Below are 18,975 nucleotides of genomic sequence, written 5' to 3' on the forward strand. Positions count from 1 at the left end.
GGAAGGTACACTGTCCTCACTTAAATGCCTTGGGATACAAAAAAATCTAAGTTTGCTGCCAAACCAAACTAGTTCACTCCCTTCTCCTGTTCAGAATGCATTTTGTGCTTGGAATTATATTAAAATCATTTATAATAATACCTCTAAAAGTCTACTAAATGAGTGAAGGAATAAATGTCCTGTTAATTGTGTTACAGAGTTACAAATTTTGTCAAGGAAAATTACAATTGATTTTAGACCAGTTGGATCCTGGGCAACCTAAACAGGTAAGTTTAAAGGACAGCTGTCAAGTTTACTCAGATATACTTATTATATATTATAATCTATAGCAGCTGGATTATTTCTCTTCAAGATAATCCTTTAATATCATGACAGTTCTAGGGTTACATTCCTGCTAGACCTTCTAGTCTTGAAATGAAGAGTCACAGAATAAGAGATGTTCTCTTTAGAGAACTGTCACAGTTTATAAGAGGAAATTTTTATTTCTAGTTTCAGTTTTCAAGGAGATGAAGTTATGAGCAGTTTCCCCCCAAACTGTTCCTTCACTGTCACTTTGTATGTGATAATTTAGTGATTTCTTTGAAGGAAAAAAACTTCATTTAATGCTCTTTCTACTTTGGAAAGTATGAGCAACTTTGACACATATATTCGTTTACTTGAAAAGATTTTTTAAAAGCAGTTTTACTGAATATTTCTTTATATTGTAATAACTATATAAATTAATTTTTATGAAGTTTTCTTTCATTTGACAGTGTCTGTTTCTCTTGACATAGAAAATTATAGGGTTTTTGAAGTACCTGACATCTCGTACATCTTACCATTTGGTCTGAATTTTGAAATACGTTGTTTTTCTTCAACTTTTTATTTTAAACCAAATGAATAGCTATGATTTACTCTTACTGATCTTTTTCTTTTCTCTCAGCATTTCACATTCTGATTTATTTTCTAGATTTTTAGTAAATGTTTCAACAGATCAGCAATCGGACCTGACTTTATATGACAACAATATTATTGTTTTTAAGTGGATTGTTTGGAAATCTGTACATGATTAGAAACTTTTGTTCTGAACAAGTAGTAAATTGTTAATGGAATTTTGTCCTAAAAATTAACTGAAAAGGAGAAATTTACTATGTTTTAAAATTTTATTTCTAGTCCTGCTTAACCTTATCCCAAATAAAATTGTATTTAGAAGTCTTTCATATGAATATATAGACATTTAAAAACACATATGTATTGTATTTTTCACCCTAAACTTGACATCCTGATTTGGAGTGCCTGGTGTTCTAAGATCTTAGCTTTTTGACTCATTTTTTTTTTTTTTTTTCCTCTCACTAGGCTTCAGTCAGCTGAAAAACAACCAAATTTTGAGGAACTCACTAGTTGGAGAGTGAGAGGCAGAGAAGCTTTATTCCACTTCTGATTGGAATAGAGCTTTTTGCCACTGCTGTCTCTTGGGTCATACTGTCCTAAGTAAATTCTAATTGGATTTTGAGAATTCTGATTGGATTTCTTCTCAAAAAGATTTATATGAAAATTCAGAAATTCAGTTTCGCATCACATTGCTGAATGACTCCCCCCACCCTCCACAGTGGTTACTAGGTCAGAAAATATGATGTAGAAGCAAAAGCAAGTTAAAATCAATTGTTTTGTGAGAATTGTTCATATATCTTGGAGTGGGAATGCCTTATCAGGAACATATGGGCAAGGTTTTAGAATTCGAGTCCTCAAACTGTAGGACTGAAATTGGGTGGCCTTGGCCTGCAGTGGCTTAGAGCTGGGCTTGGTTCCCAACCAGAGATTGGGCTGGGTCGTGGCGGTGAGAGCACCAGATCCTAGCCACTAGACCAGTGGTCAGTGACAAGGGCCCTGGCCCTTCCACTTTGCAGAAGAGAATTTCCACAAAGACAGAAAATAGTGAAGAAAGTGAAGTATTTATTAGGAAAAAGAGTACAGTACATATGGATAGACATTTTGGCAGACTCAGAGGGAGAGTCCCTGAGTTGTGCCCACATGGCAGTTTGAATCACTTATATGGAACATTTCTTTCAGGTTTCCTTTGACCAGTCATTATGATTTGCCTGGTTTGCAGTCCATATTTGGTGTATCTCAGGATTCTTGTGTACATGTGCATCTCTTAGCCAAGATGGATCCTACTGAAAAGGCTTCTGGGTAGAACATCCCTTGATTTGACTCCAGTTTGGTTTCCAAGGAGCCTTTTCTGCACATGTGTGGTCGGGGAGGTCTCCTGACTGTGGGAATGAGAAATATGTGTTCTCTCCAGGGTCCAGCCTCCTCCCTTAATTGCCCTCTATTCTTATCTTGGAGTTTCCATCAATAGAGAATGAATCTCCAGTTGCTTTACCCTGGCGGGACCCATCTGCCTCCTGCCTCAGGACCATGTGTGGGGGATTGTTCTAGTGAGGAAAGTCTATGGGAGGAGACACTGGGACACTTTATTCTGGCTTTTCAGATTTGACCACCATACCTTCTCCTGTTCCCCTCAGACATGTGACCTAGAATCTCCCAGGATATTGGATGGGCCAAAAAATTTGTTTTTCTGAAACATCTTGAACTTTTAGTGTTTTTTTAGTTTTTGCATTATATGAAATAACCTATTTTGTTTCTCTGCTAAGTAGTCTAAAAAAATCGGTTATCAAGAATTGTTTCATGAAAGGGCATCTGAGTCTCAATTGGCTCTTTAAAGCAATTATCCAAACTCAGCCTTTCAATGTTTGTTAAATATTTTGAGAATTGCTGTTATTTTGGTGGCTGATTATTAATAAAAATTCTTTTAAAAAATTATAGGTGAGATATGAAGCCTTGCAAACATTGTGTTCAGCTCCTCCATCTGATGTCCTGAACTGTGAAAACTGGACCACTCTCTGTGAGAAGCTGACAGTGTATCTTTCAGATCCTGATCCTGTATTTAGTGTAAGGAAATGCTTACAGAAGTATAAACATTTTCTGTTTTTTTCCCTACCATTCTAGAAGCAAATGGAATATAATTGTCTTTAATAGTAGCTCAAATATTTATGGAAATTCACCTCCAGCTTTTGAATTGTCAAGTTTTTTTTTTTTTTTTTTAGGAATTAGCTTACTATGTCATGATTAAATTCAGGGTCTGGTTAGTATCACACTTCATTGCCAAGACAGACTTTATTAGTGTATGCATTTTGTTTTTATCTTCTAAAGGGACATCCAAGTATCTGTGTCATTGTTTTTCAATTAAGAAAAATATTTTAAAAGAAAGAGTGTGTTTTTGAAAGAATTCATATGTGAAAACTTGAACTTGGAATGATTAAAATTTACTCTGAAAGATTTAAATAAGCATTTTCCTTGTGTATTTAAGTGTTAGAGATTGCTTAAGTGCTTAGAAGGGTTTCCCTCCTAACTCAGTTGGTAAAGAATTGCCTGCAATGCAAGCGACCCAGGTTCGGTTCCTGGGTCTCAAAGATCCCCTGGAAACGGAAATGACAGCCCACTCTAGTATTCTTGCCTGGAGAATCCCATGGACAGAGGAGCCTGGCGGGCTACAGTTCATGATTGCAAGAGTTGGACATGACTTGGCAACTAAACCACTACCACCAACTGCCTAGAAAGAGAAGTTAGAAAACTGTAAAGCTAATACATTAGAAGATAATAGAGATGAATTATACAGCAAATATAGACAACTGCAAAAATTAAGGTCGCAAAGTAGTAGAGGTAGTTATGTAAAAAATGATTCACATATGACTTCTCAGAAACACTATGTGATGAAAAGCAAGGTTACGTTAAAAAGTGCAGTAATTATATGGGATTAAAAAAAAAATCCGGTCTGTATTCCAGCATCACAGTTAACTACAAAAAAGTTTTTTAAATGCCTTTTTCTTCATAAATGATATATCAGTGAAGGAAAAAAGTGTCCTTAAAATATATAAGGTTTTTTTTATATAGAATTTTTTAAGGTATAAGTAAAAGATAAATTTACCTACAATACACATCATTCTAGATCAGATGCTGGGAACACACTGAGCAAAACAGAGCCCTTTGTCTGTGTAGAACTTATATTCTAGAAGATGAGACAGTAAACAGTTCATAAAAATAAATCTCAATACCTTTTTACTACTTAAAAATACCCTTTCATCATTGAAAGTATAATTTTACTGGTAAACAGAAGGGATTTGGAAACAAATGATTTGTTCATATTTTTGTAAGAGGGAAAAGGGTGTTTACTCAGTCCTGGATGTAGTTCAACAATACTAACACCAGAGGGTGATGCAGACTTCTCAAAAATTCTGAAGGATTCCAGGGGGAAAGATATTTCACGGTTACCTTTTCACTTCAACGCATTCTAACTGGAAAGACAATTGTTTAAGTTTCCCTCCTAAAGATAGAATAGTGCTCTAATAGGTTTTCTTTATTCCTTTTATAAACATTGTAAAGATCATGCTGGATCAATTTAAGTGCTTTGGTTTGGATGCAGCAAGAGTTTGTGTTAGTACTTAAGGCAATAACATTGGAAGAAGCAGTCACCCGAGGAGCGATGACAACAGAACCAATCATTTGAGTAGGAAACAAGGCATGATATTCTTTTTGTCTAAAACTTATGCTTTATCCAAATTCTTGAGTTCAATTTTGTTTCTTCATTTTCTACTCCGAAGGATACTTACATGTAACTGAGTGAAGTATATAGTGTTTGAAAGTGTGACAAATATTAATGCTTACCAATTGCTGCAACTATGAAAACATGCTTCCCAAATTAATTAATACCCTATGTTCGGTAAGAATCTCTTGGGTTTTTGCAATATATTTTTAGTCATTTGTGTGTGTGTGTGTGTGTGTTAGTCATTCAACTGTATGCAACTCTTTGCAACTCCATGGACTATATCCCACCAGGCTCCTCTGCCCATGGAATTCTCCAGGCAAGAATATTGGAGTGAGTTGCCATTCCCTTCTCCAGGGTGTCTTCCCAACCCAGGGATTGAACCCAGGTCTCCCGCATTGTGGGCAGATTCTTTACCATCTGATATCTTCTTGGGTAACCATTTTCTTAAATGTATTAATCTAATATTTGATATGAAAAGTGAAAGTGAAGTTGCTCAGTCGTGTCCGACTCTTTGCGACCCCGTGGACTGTAGCCCACCAGGCTTCTCCATCCATGGAATTTTCCAGGCATGAGTACTGGAGTGGGTTGCCATTTCCTTCTCCAGGGGATCCTCCTGACCCAGGTCTCCTGCATTGTAGGCAGACGCTTTACCATCTGAGCCACCGGGGTATCTTCCTATATTTGATATAGGCAAGGTTATTAGTTTTTTCCTCAAAGTAGAACATTTGAGGGAATTTTATTTTTATAATGAAAAATTGAATTTCACTATTAAGATTAATCCCATCAAAGTTGGTATAATTAAAATGATAAACTGTCATTTCTGAGTACCTGTTAGTGTCACGTACTGACTACTTCTATTATCTCATTTAATTTTTTTACATTGTAATAATTCCTACTTTACGTTTTAATAATGTAAAATTTTACAATATAATATTTTTCTTGGGAGTAGGTAAAATTATTGAAGTCCTAAAAGTCTAAACTTTCCTGTAAGCAATTAAAACAAAAACAGATACTGGATTTGGAAAGGAGTGGGTTTTTTGTTTTTTACATGTAGTACTCCTACTGTTTCCTTGTCTGACACCTTTACATTGTGTCAGATTATAACAGATTATATTGTTTCCTTCCTTTAGTGAACCTCACTCTGCCTCATCATGTCTGTATCCCCACTATTACCAAATTTTACAATGTTCTGCTGCATTAGATTGACTCTTAGTTTTGGTTGACTTTACTTTTTGCCAACTAACACAAGAATGTGCCATTTTAGTTACATTTCTATTGAAGTTTTTGAATGGTCATGTGTTTATTAAGGTTTTTGCTTTGTGAAAAAATGATTCTTACAAAAATAGATGATGAAAGAATCTTGGATACAAATTTTGTTTAATTTCCATAGGACCGGATTTTAAAATTCTATGCACAGACGTTTACACTTTCACCATTACATATGACCAAGGAAATTTATACAAGCTTAGGTATGTTCATTATATCATTTTCAAAACTTTTAAAAATTTGTGCTTAAGAAAAATGGACAGGAAATAACTTTTTAGAAAGCACTATAACTGAATGGCATAATAACCTTATTTTTACTTTTCCTTTTTAGCTAAATATTTGGAGTTATACTTTCTTTCTAGAGAAAATAATATTCCTACTCTTTCAACTGGCATAGACATAAGTAATCCTAATGTGACCCATTTACTTAAAAAGGTATTTACTTTCTGTAATATGCTTTTATTTCTCTTGATGTAATTCTGTATTTAAGAATTCTAAACTTTTGAGAATGGTTATACACTGTTTTATAGATTCGTCTTCTAAATGAATATCAGAAAGAGGCTCCATCTTTTTGGATTCGACACCCAGAAAAGTAAGCCCCCTAATTTATACCAGTAATGAGATTAGGAATCTTACTAGCCACATAAATTTCAAAAAGTAGATAGTCAACTGATTTTATGCAGTTTGTTTTTAGCTTTTCATGTTTTGTACTTAGCTATGTGAATGGCTCTATACCAGTATATATAATACAGTTTGATTATCACAATGTGTTTCTCAAGTGGCTCAGCTGTGGAAAATCCACCTGCCAATGCAGGAGATTGTGGGTTTGATGCCTGGGTCTGAAAGATCCCCTGGAGAAGTACATGTAACCCACTTCGGTATTCTTGCCTGGTTAATCCCATGAAGAGAGGCACCTGGTAGGCTACAGTCCATGGGGTTGCAAAAAGAGTCGGGCACAACTTAGTGACTAAACAGCAGCAAAATTATCACAACAAGGTAAAAAGAGGGTGCTGTAGCCTCAGGTTCTTTCATTACTGGTCTTTGAGTCTTTGATACTTTGGTGAAGTTCCTTCAATGTTCTTTAAACTTTTCCCTTTTTAATTCTAAGATTTTTCATGAGGTTGTAAGGGTAACTGTGGTCTAAAAAGGAAAGTTAAATTTGAACAGCCAGTGTTGAAGTAGAACGTAAGTTTTTAGAGCAGAGGAAATTGGGGGTGAATCTCATCTCTGTCATTTACTGAAATATTAAAAATGATGTTTCTAAATATTACCCATTACTTTATCATTCCATAAATGAAAAATGTCACTGTTATATATATAACATTTTTTTTTCTAAAAATCACTTATTTCCCAAACTATTAGGTATATGGAAGAAATTGTGGAGAGTACCTTGTCTTTGTTATCAGTTAAACATGATCAAAGCCATCTTGTCTCACAAAAAATTTTGGATCCGATATATTTTCTTGCATTGGTGGATACCAAAGCTGTGTGGTTCAAAAAGTGGATGGTAAGGAAATACGGAATGTTTTTCTACCTTTCTTTGTATTGCTGTATTGTTTTAAAAAATAGCTGCTGTTTGTTTACAGTGTCAAGAATTCTAATCATGTTTACATGTGTTAACTCAGTTCTTACAACAGTTTATGACATAGGCAGTATTATTATCCTATTTTACAGATGCAGCACCTGAGGCATAAAAAAGTAACTTGCTCAGTATTCTTTACCTAGTAGGTGACAGATTCCGAATAGGATTTTAATGGTAATTCATTTGAATCTACTAAACTGAATGACCTATTCCAAATCATGTCTTATTTTATTTTATTTTTTAATTTTTAAAAGCCTTTGGCCTTGCCACTCCAGGTATGAGATCTTAGTTCCCCATCCAGGGATGAAACCTGTGCCCCCTGCATTGGAAGTGCAGAGTTAACTGTTGGACTGCCAGAGAAGTCTCATATCTTAGTTTTAAAGCTATGAATTTTTAAAGAAGATGTGGCAAACCATAAGGGTTCAGTTTCATTTTTCTCTGGCTTATAGATGTCTGGAAACATCTCTTCATTTGCCACCTCCTGAATCTGCAGTTTAGAAAATGTGTTTAATGCCGGAATGCTGGTGACTGCCTGTGGAAATGACCACTGCCTTAGAACTGTACTAATATTAAAAGATTATTAAACACTGTTACCTCCCTCTTCTGCTGTTGAGTAAGAGTAGTCTGCGTCTGACAGTAGTCATAGTTATATTGGGCTGTGTTCTTATGTCTTTGTCCCTCTCAACGTGTATTTGTTGCACTGGGAAGGATGGGAATGGGCCATATCTTGCCATGCAAACCATACAAAACAGCAACATGCTTCATTATTACTTAGCATGATTTGGATGTTATCTAGCTGATGCTTTATTTTTTTTTAATTTTTATCTCAACTGTATCAGTTCAGTTCAGGCGCTCAGTCGTCTCTGACTCTTTGCGACCCCATGGACAGCAGCACGCCAGGCTTCCCCATCCATCACCAACTCCCGGAGTATATTCAAACTCATGTCCATTGAGTTGGTGATGCCATCCAGCCATCTCATCCTCTGTCAGCCCGTTCTCTTCCCGCCTTCCATGTTTTCCAGAATCAGGGTCTTTTCACATACATCAGTGCTTGGCAGGAGGTGGCCAAAAAATTGGAATTTCAGTTTCAGCATCAGTCCTTCCAATGAATATTCAGGACTGATTTTCTTTAAGATTGACTGGTTGGATCTCCTTGCAGTCCAAGGGACTCTCAAGAGTCTTCTCCAACACCACAGTTCAAAAGCATCAATTCTTCAGTACTCAGCTTTCTTTATAGTCCAGCTCTCACATCCATACATGACTACTAGAAAAACCATAGCTTTGACTAGACAGATCTTTGTCAGCAAAGTAGTGTCTCTGCTTTTTAATATGCTGTCTAGATTGGTCATAGCTTTTCTTCCAAGGAGCAAGTGTCTTTTACTTTCCTGGCTGCAGTCACCATCTCAGTGATTTTGGAGGCCCCCCAAATAAAGTCTATTGCTGTTTCCATTGTCTCCCCATCTGTTTGCCATGAAGTGATGGAACCGAATGCCATGATCTTTGTTTTCTGAATGCTGAGTTTTAAACAAACTTTTTTACTCTCCTCTTTCACTTTCAGCAAGAGTCTCTTTAGTTCTTCTTCACTTTCTGCTATAAGGGTGATATCATCTGCATATCAGGTTATTGATATTTCTCCCAGCAATCTTCATTCCAGCTTGTGCTACTTCCAGCCTGTCATTTCTCATGATGTACTCTGTATATAAGTTAAATAAGCAGAGTGACAATATACAGCCTTGATGTACTCCTTTCCGGATTTGGAACCAGTCTGTTGTTCCATGTCCAGTTCTAACTGTTGCTTGACCTGCATACAGATTTCTCAGGAGGCAGATCAGGGGGTGTGGTATTCACATCTCTTTAAGAATTTTCCACAGCTTGTTGTGATCCACACAGTCAAAGGCTTTGGCATAATCAATAAAGCAGAAGTAGATGTTTTTCTGGAACTCTCTTGCTTTTTTGATGATCCAGTGGATGTTGGCAATTTGATCTCTGCTTCCTCTGCCTTTTCTAAATCCAACTTGAACATCTGAAGTTCATGGTTCATGTACTGTTTGAAGCCTGGCTTGGAGAATTTTGAGTATTACTTTGCTAGCCTGTGAGATGAGTGCAATTGTGTGGTAGTTTGAACATTCTTTGGCATTACATTTCCTTGGAATTGGAATGAGAGCTGACCTTTTCCAGTCTTGTGGCCACTGTTGAGTTTTCCAAATTTGCTGGCATACTGAGTGCAGCACTTTAACAGCATCATCTTTTAGGATTTGAAAGAGTTCAACTGGAATTCCATAACTTACACTAGCTTTGTAGTGATGCTTCCTAAGGCCCACTTGACTTCACATTCCAGGAGATCTGGCTCCAGGTGAGTGATCACACCATTGTGATTATCTGGGTCATGAAGATCTTTTCTGTGTATTCTTGCCACCTCTTCTTAATATCTTCTGCTTCTGTTATGTCCATACCATTTCTGTCCTTAATTGTGCCCATCTTTGCATGAAATGTTCCCTTGGTATCTCTGATTTTCTTGAAGAGATCTCTAGTCTTTCCCATCCTATTGTTTTCCTCTATTTCTTTGCACTGATCACTGAAGAAGGCTTTCTATCTCTCTTTGCTATTCTTTGGAACTCTGCATTCAAATGGACCTATCTTCCTTTTCTCCTTTCCCTTTCACCTCTTTTCTTTTCTCAGTTACTTGCAAGGCCTCCTCAGACAACCATTTTTCCTTTTTGCATTTGTTTTTCTTGGGGATGGTCTTGATCACTGCCTCCTGTACAGTGTCAAGAACCTCCGTCCATAGTTCTTCAGCCACTCTATCATATCTAATTCATTGAATGTCTTTTTCACTTCCACTATATAATATTAAGGGATTTGATTTATGTCCTACCTGAATGGTCAGTGGTTTTCTCTACTTTCTTCAGTTTAAGTCTGAGTTTGGCAATAAGGTGTTCATTATCTGAGCCACAGTCAGCTCCTGGTCTTATTTTTGCTGACTGTATAGAGCTTCTCCATCTTTGGCCGCAAAGAACATAATCATTCTAATTTCAGTGTTGGCCATCTGATGATGTCCATGTGTAGAGTCTTCTCCTGTGTTGTTGGAAGAGGGCATTTGCTATGACCAGTGAGTTCTCTTGGCAAAACTCTATTAGCCTTTGTCCTGCTTCATTCTGTACTCCAAGGCCAAATTTGCCTATTACTCCAGGAATCTCTTAGCTTACTACTTTTGCATTTCAGTCCCCTATAATGAAAAGAACCTCATTTTTGGGTGTTGGTTCTGGAAGGTTTTGTAGGTCTTCATAGAACTGTTCAATTTAAGCTTCTTCAGCATTACTGTTTGGGGCATAGACTTGGATTACTGTGAAATTGAATGGTTTGCATTATCATATCAACTGTATGATAATGCCCGGTTAACCAAAGCATCTGGTGCTTAACATTTACCTGGCCTCCATATAGTATATGTTTGGTAAATGCTTGCTCAACTTAATTTAGCCTGAACTCTTTGTTCCTCATGGCAAATAGATGAGGAAACAATGAAAACAGTGACAGAGTATTTTTTTGGCCTCCAAAAATCACTGCAGATTGTGACTGCACCCATGAAATTAAAAGGTGCTTGCTCCTTGGAAGAAAAGTTATGACCAACCTAGATAGCATATTAAAAAGCAGAGATATTACTTTGCTAACAAAGCTATCTAGCGAAACAGCTGTCTAGCGAAAGCTGTGGTTTTTCCAGTGGTCATGTATGGATGTGAGAGTTGGAGTTAAAGAAAGCTGAGCACCGTAGAATTGATGCTTTTGAACTGTGGTGTTGGAGAAGACTTTTGAGAGTCCCTTGAACAGCAAGGAGATCCAAGCAGTTCATCATAAAGGAAATCAGTCCTGAATATTCATTGGAAGGACTGATGCTGAAGGTGAAACAATACTTTGGCCACCTGATGCGAAGAATTGACTCATTAGAAAAGACCCTGATGCTGGAAAAGGTTGAAAGCAGGAGGAGAAGGGGACGACAAAGGATGAGATTGTTGGATGGTATCACCGACTCAATGGACAGGAGTTTGAGTAGGCTCCAGGATTTGGTGATGGACAGGGAAGCCTGGCGTGCTGCAGTCCATGGGGTCGCAAAGAGTCGGAGACGACTGAGCAACTGAACTGAACTGAACCGAAACTGAAACTTTGTTCCTCAATCTGATATTTGACCTTTTTCTTTTTTTGATTATCAAATTATACCACTATTATAAAACATATACAAAATATGTAAAAGCACAAATAAAATTAAATATCTCTAATTCTATATATGGGCCTAACAACTATTGAGATTTTATTTTATGTGGTTGTATGCTTTAAAAAAGACCTAAACAGATTAATTTTAACACATCATATTCTAAGTGCTTATAATTAACTTTTTTCACTTAACATTTTTATTGTCAGCACTTAATTCTAAAGAGAATGAGACACATCACAGGAAAACCAACCAACAGAAAATTATTAAATAGCTCCCACTGTGTTCTAGTATTACTAAAATTTATCACATTTTTTACTTCTCTAAGGCAGAAATTGTCATACTTTATGTTAAGAGCCAGACAATAAATATTTCTGGCTTTGTAGACTGTCCTGTCTCTGATGCAACTAATCAGTTCTCTGCCATAGCCCAAAAGCATCTATAAATAAAACATTGTTCACCAAATATCAGGAGGCAGCTAACTTTGACCTGAGGGTTGTGGTATGTGAACTATGGTCTAAGGGATGTACTATGAGGCTTTCTTTTCAGAACATGGTCAGTAGTTTAATTGTAAGGCAGCATATTTCTCTTACTAAACCTGAAAAATGGATTAATGATTTTTTTTAAACATTTTAAGCTACAAGGGTTAAAACACAGAAAGTGAGAGTGAAAGTCACTCAGTCGCGTACAACTCTTTGTGACCCCATGAAGTATACAGTCCATGGAATTCTCCAGGCAGGAATACTGAAGTGGGTAGCCTTTCCCTTCTCCAGGGAATCTTCCCAACCCAGGGGCTGAACCCAGGTCTCCTTCACTGCAGGTGGATTCTTTACCAACTGAGCCACAAGGGAAGCCCCCCCCCAAAACAAAGGGTTTTGATTAGCTCTCAACTAATGCAAACCTCATTTGATTAAATTCTATTCCCCAGAAGTTCTGATAGCTTTTACAGAATATTATTTTTTAAAGTAAAATGAAAAACTACATTAAAGGCTAATGATATTGAACCTAAGTAATATTTATGTAAAATTTCCCTTTTGTACAATGCATAAAAAACATATTTTAATCTCATTTTTGTTTAGTTCTAAGGAGAGTTTTTTTGGCACTTTGAATTGGTTTTAAAATATGGTTGGCAGGGAATGATTAAGATACTGTCCCTTGAGAGCGTTTCAACCTAGGCATACTTCTGTGTATGTAAACATTACAGTTCCCTCCTTGTTGTGAGAGTTGCGAGTTCTCCCCTCACCCCTCCTTGCCCTCATTTCTTAATCTTCCATTTAGGCTCTGTCATAAACTGGTAGTCAGGCATATTTTTTGGTTTTAAAATAACTTAGTATGGTAACTGGACACAACTGAAGAATAGAATCTATCCCTGGATAGATCAGGGATATTGGTCTATTAGTAAATGCTCCAGTTTTTAATATGATTTGCATTCTTGTGATTGCTATGCTTATAAATCATTGTACTTAGAAAAACCTGTTTTGCTTTGATTACAATAATTTAAACTAAGTTATTCTGTAATTTATGTTATTAGAAAGAAATGATGCAGGAAAAATAGATTTTGAATGGTATAGCCTGAATATTAAATGTCATTTTCCTCCTAATTTTAGCATGCATATTATAGCAGAACTGCAGTACTAAGACTTCTCGAAAAGAAATATAAATCTCTGGTAAGTCTATGTTTTGTTCCTATCTTGAGAAATAATATCACAAGAAGATATATGATGTAATAACTTGAATGTGCCAAGTTGAGTGATAATTAATGTTGGATAATGAAGTAATCCCCATTTTATGTGACTTTTAAACTACCATTCTGTGAAACATAAAAGGATAAAAGTAGAGACTTAAAATGCAGTCAAGATAAGAGTTAGGAAGTATATAACTTCATAGTATTAATAAATTGAGCTGCTAACAAGCTACTTTGGGATAAGCCATTAAGTATTATCATATGGTTTAATTCAGAGCAGGTGTTTTTGTAGCATTCCCCGCCAATTTCATTCTACGAAATTTACCCATGCTTTTGACTGAAAGTTGCATTAAAAAACTCAGAATGGTAAGTGCTTTTGTATTCACACATATTGATTCAAGTTATACTAAATACAAACTGCTGCTGCTGCTACTAAGTCGCTTCAGTCATGTCCGACTCTGTGTGACCCCATAGACAGCAGCCCACCAGGCTCCCCTGTCCCTGGGATTCTCCAGGCAAGAACACTGGAGTGGGTAAATTCAAACTAATACTGTAAAATATATTAGTAAAATTTTCAGCTTTTAATGCTATTGGTAGAACAACGTATTAGAGCACTGAAAGGAATGAATTCAGCAAGTCTAGCGAATAATTGACCAATATGAAAATTGTGAAATTAAGGTTATACTGATATGACTTTCAGATAATAAATATGGTTTATGTACTTAAGTAAAATCTTGAGAAGAGAAGTGAAGAGAAAGATTCCTAGGATTGTAAATTTTAAGAATACTGTAATAGGACATAAATTGAAGAAAGGAGAACAATAATTGCTTTCTGTTTGAGAATTAAAAGAATTGGGATTCAGAAAGGAGAAGATGGAGATATTGACTATTAGAATGGGAATTTATTTGTAGAGGTAATAGGTATTTAAAAATCCTTAGAGAAACTGAAAGTCTTTCTGAATTTCTCCTTCATTCCCATTTTTAATGGAAATTTGTTGCTGCCGTGTGAGCATAAAGTGATCTTGCTAGAATAGAGAAAGAAGAAAAAACAGGAATGATTTTTCTCCTTGCATGATTTGACATACAGATATCTCACTCTTGCTGTCAGAAAGGCCCTGGTGGAAGTATTTCAAATGTTTCTTTAAGGTTAACTCTTAAAATATGTTGCTTATTTGAAAAGTGAATTATACTATAGTCAGTTCTTAGCCCACAAATATTACCAGCTTCAGTATTCTACCAACTTGTTCAGATATTTTATCTCATATACATAATGAACCAAACTTGCATCTTGCATGAGATTTCATCCTAAATCTAATTTTCTCTTAAAGTTTTCCTAAATTTACCAAAATACTAAAAGATTTTTTTTTATGGTTGTATTTATGGGTGTACGTACATGTGCATACACACACACACACACACACACACACACACACACACATGTTTCCCAGGTGTCTCAGTGATAAAGAATCCACCTGCCAATGCAGGAGACACAAGCTAGATTCCTGGGTTGGGAAGACCCCCTGGAGAAGGAAATGGCAACTCGCCCCAGCATTCTTGCCTGGGAAATACCATGGACAGAGGATCCTGGTGGACTGCAGTCCATGGGGTTGCAAAGAGTTGGACACAGCTTAGACTAAACAGCAGTAGTAGTGGGAAATTTGAGTCGCTTGTGGATTTGTCTTTTGTTTTATAAGATATCCTTGTGAAAGGACTTCAGGCATAGCAGTGTGATATGAGTATCTGCTAAAGCATGGCCTCTAGCTTCTTATAGGTGCTGTCTGATGATATTTTGTATAACAGTGAAACAGTGGCATTGTCCAGGGAGGCAGCTATTAGCTATATATATCCACTGAAAACTTAATGTGATTAGGGAAACTAAGAGACTAAATTTTTGATATTTTAATTAAATTTTAAACTAATATGTGTTAGCTACTCTGTGCAGTTTGTTCTGTGAAATGTGTGACATTTTCAATAGATAATGTGCCTGCATGCTCAGTCACTTCCGTAGTTTCTGACTCTTTGCGACACTATGGACTGTAGCCCGCCAGGCTCCTCTGTCCATGGGATTCTCCTGGCAAGAATACTGGAGTAGGTTGCTATGCCCTCCTCCAGGGGATCTTCCCCACCAGGGATTGAACATGCGTCGCCTGTGTCTCCTGCATTGCAGATGGATTCTCTACGGCTGAGCCACAGGGGAAGATTCAATAGGTAGCACTGGGTGACAAATCATGTATGTGTTGCCAGTTTTTTTAAAGCCATATCTGAGGAAGTTAAGAACTTTGTTTTTATGAACTATCTGAAAAGCATTTTGGCTATCAGCACAGATATTTAATCTTTTAACAATTGGAATCTTTTGTCCAGTTTACCCTTAAGAGAATGGCTTCTGAGATGGCCTTATGTAGTACATTTCCTGTTTTCCTTGCCCTCTTCAGGTTGCTAAAAAAAAAATATTGACAGCTAGGTTATTCAAAATTTTGCTTGGTTTTTCCTACCTTACTATTTTCATGCCACCACCACTCCACTCCTCCTCTCCCCCTCCACCCACCCCACCCCAATCTTAGGGATTAATAGTTAAGTGAACTGGCTGGTACATATTTCCTACTGCAGGAGAATAAGTATGAAATAAAATCCTGAATTTTACAGCAAATATATCTTTTGTAAGGTTTAGAATTTCTGCTTTGTCGACTACGCCAAAGCCTTTGACTGTGTGGATCACAATAAACTCTGGAAAATTCTGAAAGAGAAGGGAATACCAGACCGCCTGACCTGCCTCTTGAGAAACCTGTATGCAGGTCAGGAAGCAACAGTTAGAACTGAACATGGAACAACGGACTGGTTCCAAATCGGGAAAGGAGTATGTCAAGGCTGTATATTGTCACCCTGCTTATTTAACTTATGCAGAATACATCATGAGACACGCTGAGCTGGATGAAGCATAAGCTGGAATGAAGATTGCTGGGAGAAATATCAATAACCTCAGATATGCAGATGACATCACCCTTATGGCAGAAAGTGAAGAAGAACTAAAGGGCCTCTTGATGAAAGTGAAAGAGGAAAGTGAAAAAGTTGGCTTAAGGCTCACATTCAGAAAACTAAGATCATGCCATCTGGTCCCATCACTTCATGGGAAGTAGATGGGGAAACAGTGGTAACAGTAGCAGACTTTACTTTGGGGGGGCTCCAAGATCACTGCAGATGGTGACTACAGCCATGAAATTAAAAGATGCTTGCTCCTTGGAAGAAAAGTTATGACCAACCTAGACAGCATATTCAAAAGCAGAGACATTACTTTGCCAACAAAGGTCCGTCTAGTCAAGGCTATGGTTTTTCCATTGGTCATGTATGGATGTGAGAGTTGGACTATAAAGAAAACTGAGTGCCGAAAAATTGATGCTTTTGAACTGTGCTGTTGGAAAAGACTCTTGAGAGTCCCTTGCACTGCAAGGAGAGCCAACCAGTCCATCCTAAAGGAAATCAGTCCTGAATGTTCATTGGAAGAACCGATGCTGAAGCTGAAACTCCAGTACTTTGGCCACTTGATGTGAAGAACTGACTCATTAGAAAAGACACTGATGCTGGGAAACATTGAAGGCAGGAGGAGAAGGGGACGATAGAGGATGAGATGGCTGGATGGCATCACCGACTCAATGGACATGAGTTTGAGTGAACTCCGGGAGTTGGTGATGGACAGGGAGGCCTGGTGTGCTGTAGTCCATGGGGTCGCAAAGAGTCGGACATGACTGAGTGACTGAACTGAACTGAAGGTTTAGAATACTCATTTTTTATACCCTCAACTTGACTCTTTAGTATTTAAATTTACCTACTATAGATTTGGTTTCTGCTCCTGCAATTTAAAGGAGATATTATGTCTTGTAATTGTTCCTCTTCTGAGATGTGCCTTTTTCAGTGATTGTTACTCTTCTCAAACGAAAGATAAAACACGTAAGAAGTGAGGAAAAGAGGTAGAAGGAACAGAAGTAAGTTTACGTGGATAGTGAAAATAAAGATGTGTAGAAATGAGTGCAAGGAAGAATGAGTTTTTAAAGATTTGAGTGAAAGTGAGCTAAAGAGTATCTGAGAGAGAAAATAATAGAAAATGAAGCAACTGACAAACAACTAATCTCAAAAATATACATGCAACTCCTACAGCTCAACTCCAGAAAAATAAATGACCCAATCAAAAAATGGGCCAAAGAACTAAATAGACATTTCTCCAAAGAAGACATACAGATGGCTAACAAACACATGAAAAGATGCTCAACATCACTCATTATCAGAGAAATGCAAATCAAAACCACTATGAGGTACCATTTCACGCCAGTCAGAATGGCTGTGATCCAAAAGTCTACAAGCAATAAATGCTGGAGAGGGTGTGGAGAAAAGGGAACCCTCTTAACACTGTTGGTGGGAATGCAAACTAGTACAGCCACTATGGAGAACAGTGTGGAGATTCCTTAAAAAACTGGAAATAGAACTGCCTTATGATCCAGCAATCCCACTGCTGGGCATACACACTGAGGAAACCAGAATTGAAAGAGACATGTGTACCCCAATGTTCATCGCAGCACTGTTTATAATAGCCAGGACATGGAAGCAACCTAGATGTCCATCAGCAGATGAATGGATAAGAAAGCTTTGGTACCTATACACAATGGAGTATTACTCAGCCATTAAAAAGAATACATTTGAATCAGTTCTAATGAGGTGGATGAAACTGGAGCCTATTATACAGAGTGAAGTAAGCCAGAAAGAAAAACACCAAGACAGTATACTAACGCATATATATGGAATTTAGAAAGATGGTAACAATAACCCTGTGTACGAGACAGCAAAAGAGACACTGATGTATAGAACAGTCTTATGGACTCTGTGGGAGAGGGAGAGGGTGGGAAGATTTGGGAGAATGGCATTGAAACATGTAAAATATCATGTATGAAGCGAGTTGCCAGTCCAGGTTCGATGCACGATACTGGATGCTTGGGACTGGTGCACTGGGATGACCCAGAGGGAGGGTATGGGGAGGGAGGAGGGAGGAGGGTTCAGGATGGGGAACACATGTATACCTGTGGCGGACTCATTATGATATTTGGCATAACTAATACAATTTTGTAAAGTTTAAAAATAAAATTAAAAAAAAAAAAGAGTATCTGAGAGAGATTATCTTGGAGATAGTGCTTTGAGTTCACACAGAAGCTGTTTGTTCATTTGTCTTCTAATTCTTTAGAGCCTGTTTTAACTATGTTTGTCATATCAAAATTTCCCCGTAATGGCAGTTTTTGAAGAATTAGGATTTTAATATAATTTCATCTCAAAAGTATTTCTATCAAGCGGAGGCTGCATCCTAGACAAACTCCTGATAAACATGAAACAAATCACTATACTTTTGGGCAAAAGTGCGTGTTTATGAATGGTGTTTCAGGTTCTGACTAAGCAGAAGTGAGGGAGGGGCTGTGTGATTGGTGATAGAATAATCATTGATTCCCTTTTTTTTTCAAGAATTGACAAGTCAGGGAGTGTAGTCATGAAATTTTTGTACAAGTCCCAAGGCAATATGACCAGTTTCCTTTAAATGAGTTTATTGCTGGTAGCCACTCATCTCAGGGCTGGTTTGGATTGAATTGACTGGATTAGAGACTTCTTGGACTATGTCTTCTT

General features: G+C 37.2%; 1 protein-coding gene across 3 annotated transcripts in view; it reads left to right on the forward strand.

Annotated features, from left to right (window-relative positions):
- Positions 1-18,975, forward strand: part of TBC1D32 (TBC1 domain family member 32) — a 208,130-nt gene that overhangs the window by 25,364 nt on the left and 163,791 nt on the right. For all 3 annotated transcript variants that reach the window (XM_055535047.1, XM_055535046.1, XM_055535044.1), the window contains exons 5-11: positions 198-266; positions 2,806-2,931; positions 5,976-6,054; positions 6,183-6,286; positions 6,382-6,443; positions 7,214-7,358; positions 13,245-13,304. In XM_055535047.1, the coding sequence (XP_055391022.1) occupies positions 198-266; positions 2,806-2,931; positions 5,976-6,054; positions 6,183-6,286; positions 6,382-6,443; positions 7,214-7,358; positions 13,245-13,304 (645 nt within the window). The remainder of the gene's footprint in view (positions 1-197; positions 267-2,805; positions 2,932-5,975; positions 6,055-6,182; positions 6,287-6,381; positions 6,444-7,213; positions 7,359-13,244; positions 13,305-18,975) is intronic.

The sequence above is a fragment of the Bubalus kerabau genome, chromosome 9 (assembly GCF_029407905.1).
Source record: "Bubalus kerabau isolate K-KA32 ecotype Philippines breed swamp buffalo chromosome 9, PCC_UOA_SB_1v2, whole genome shotgun sequence".
NCBI lineage: Eukaryota > Metazoa > Chordata > Mammalia > Artiodactyla > Bovidae > Bubalus > Bubalus kerabau.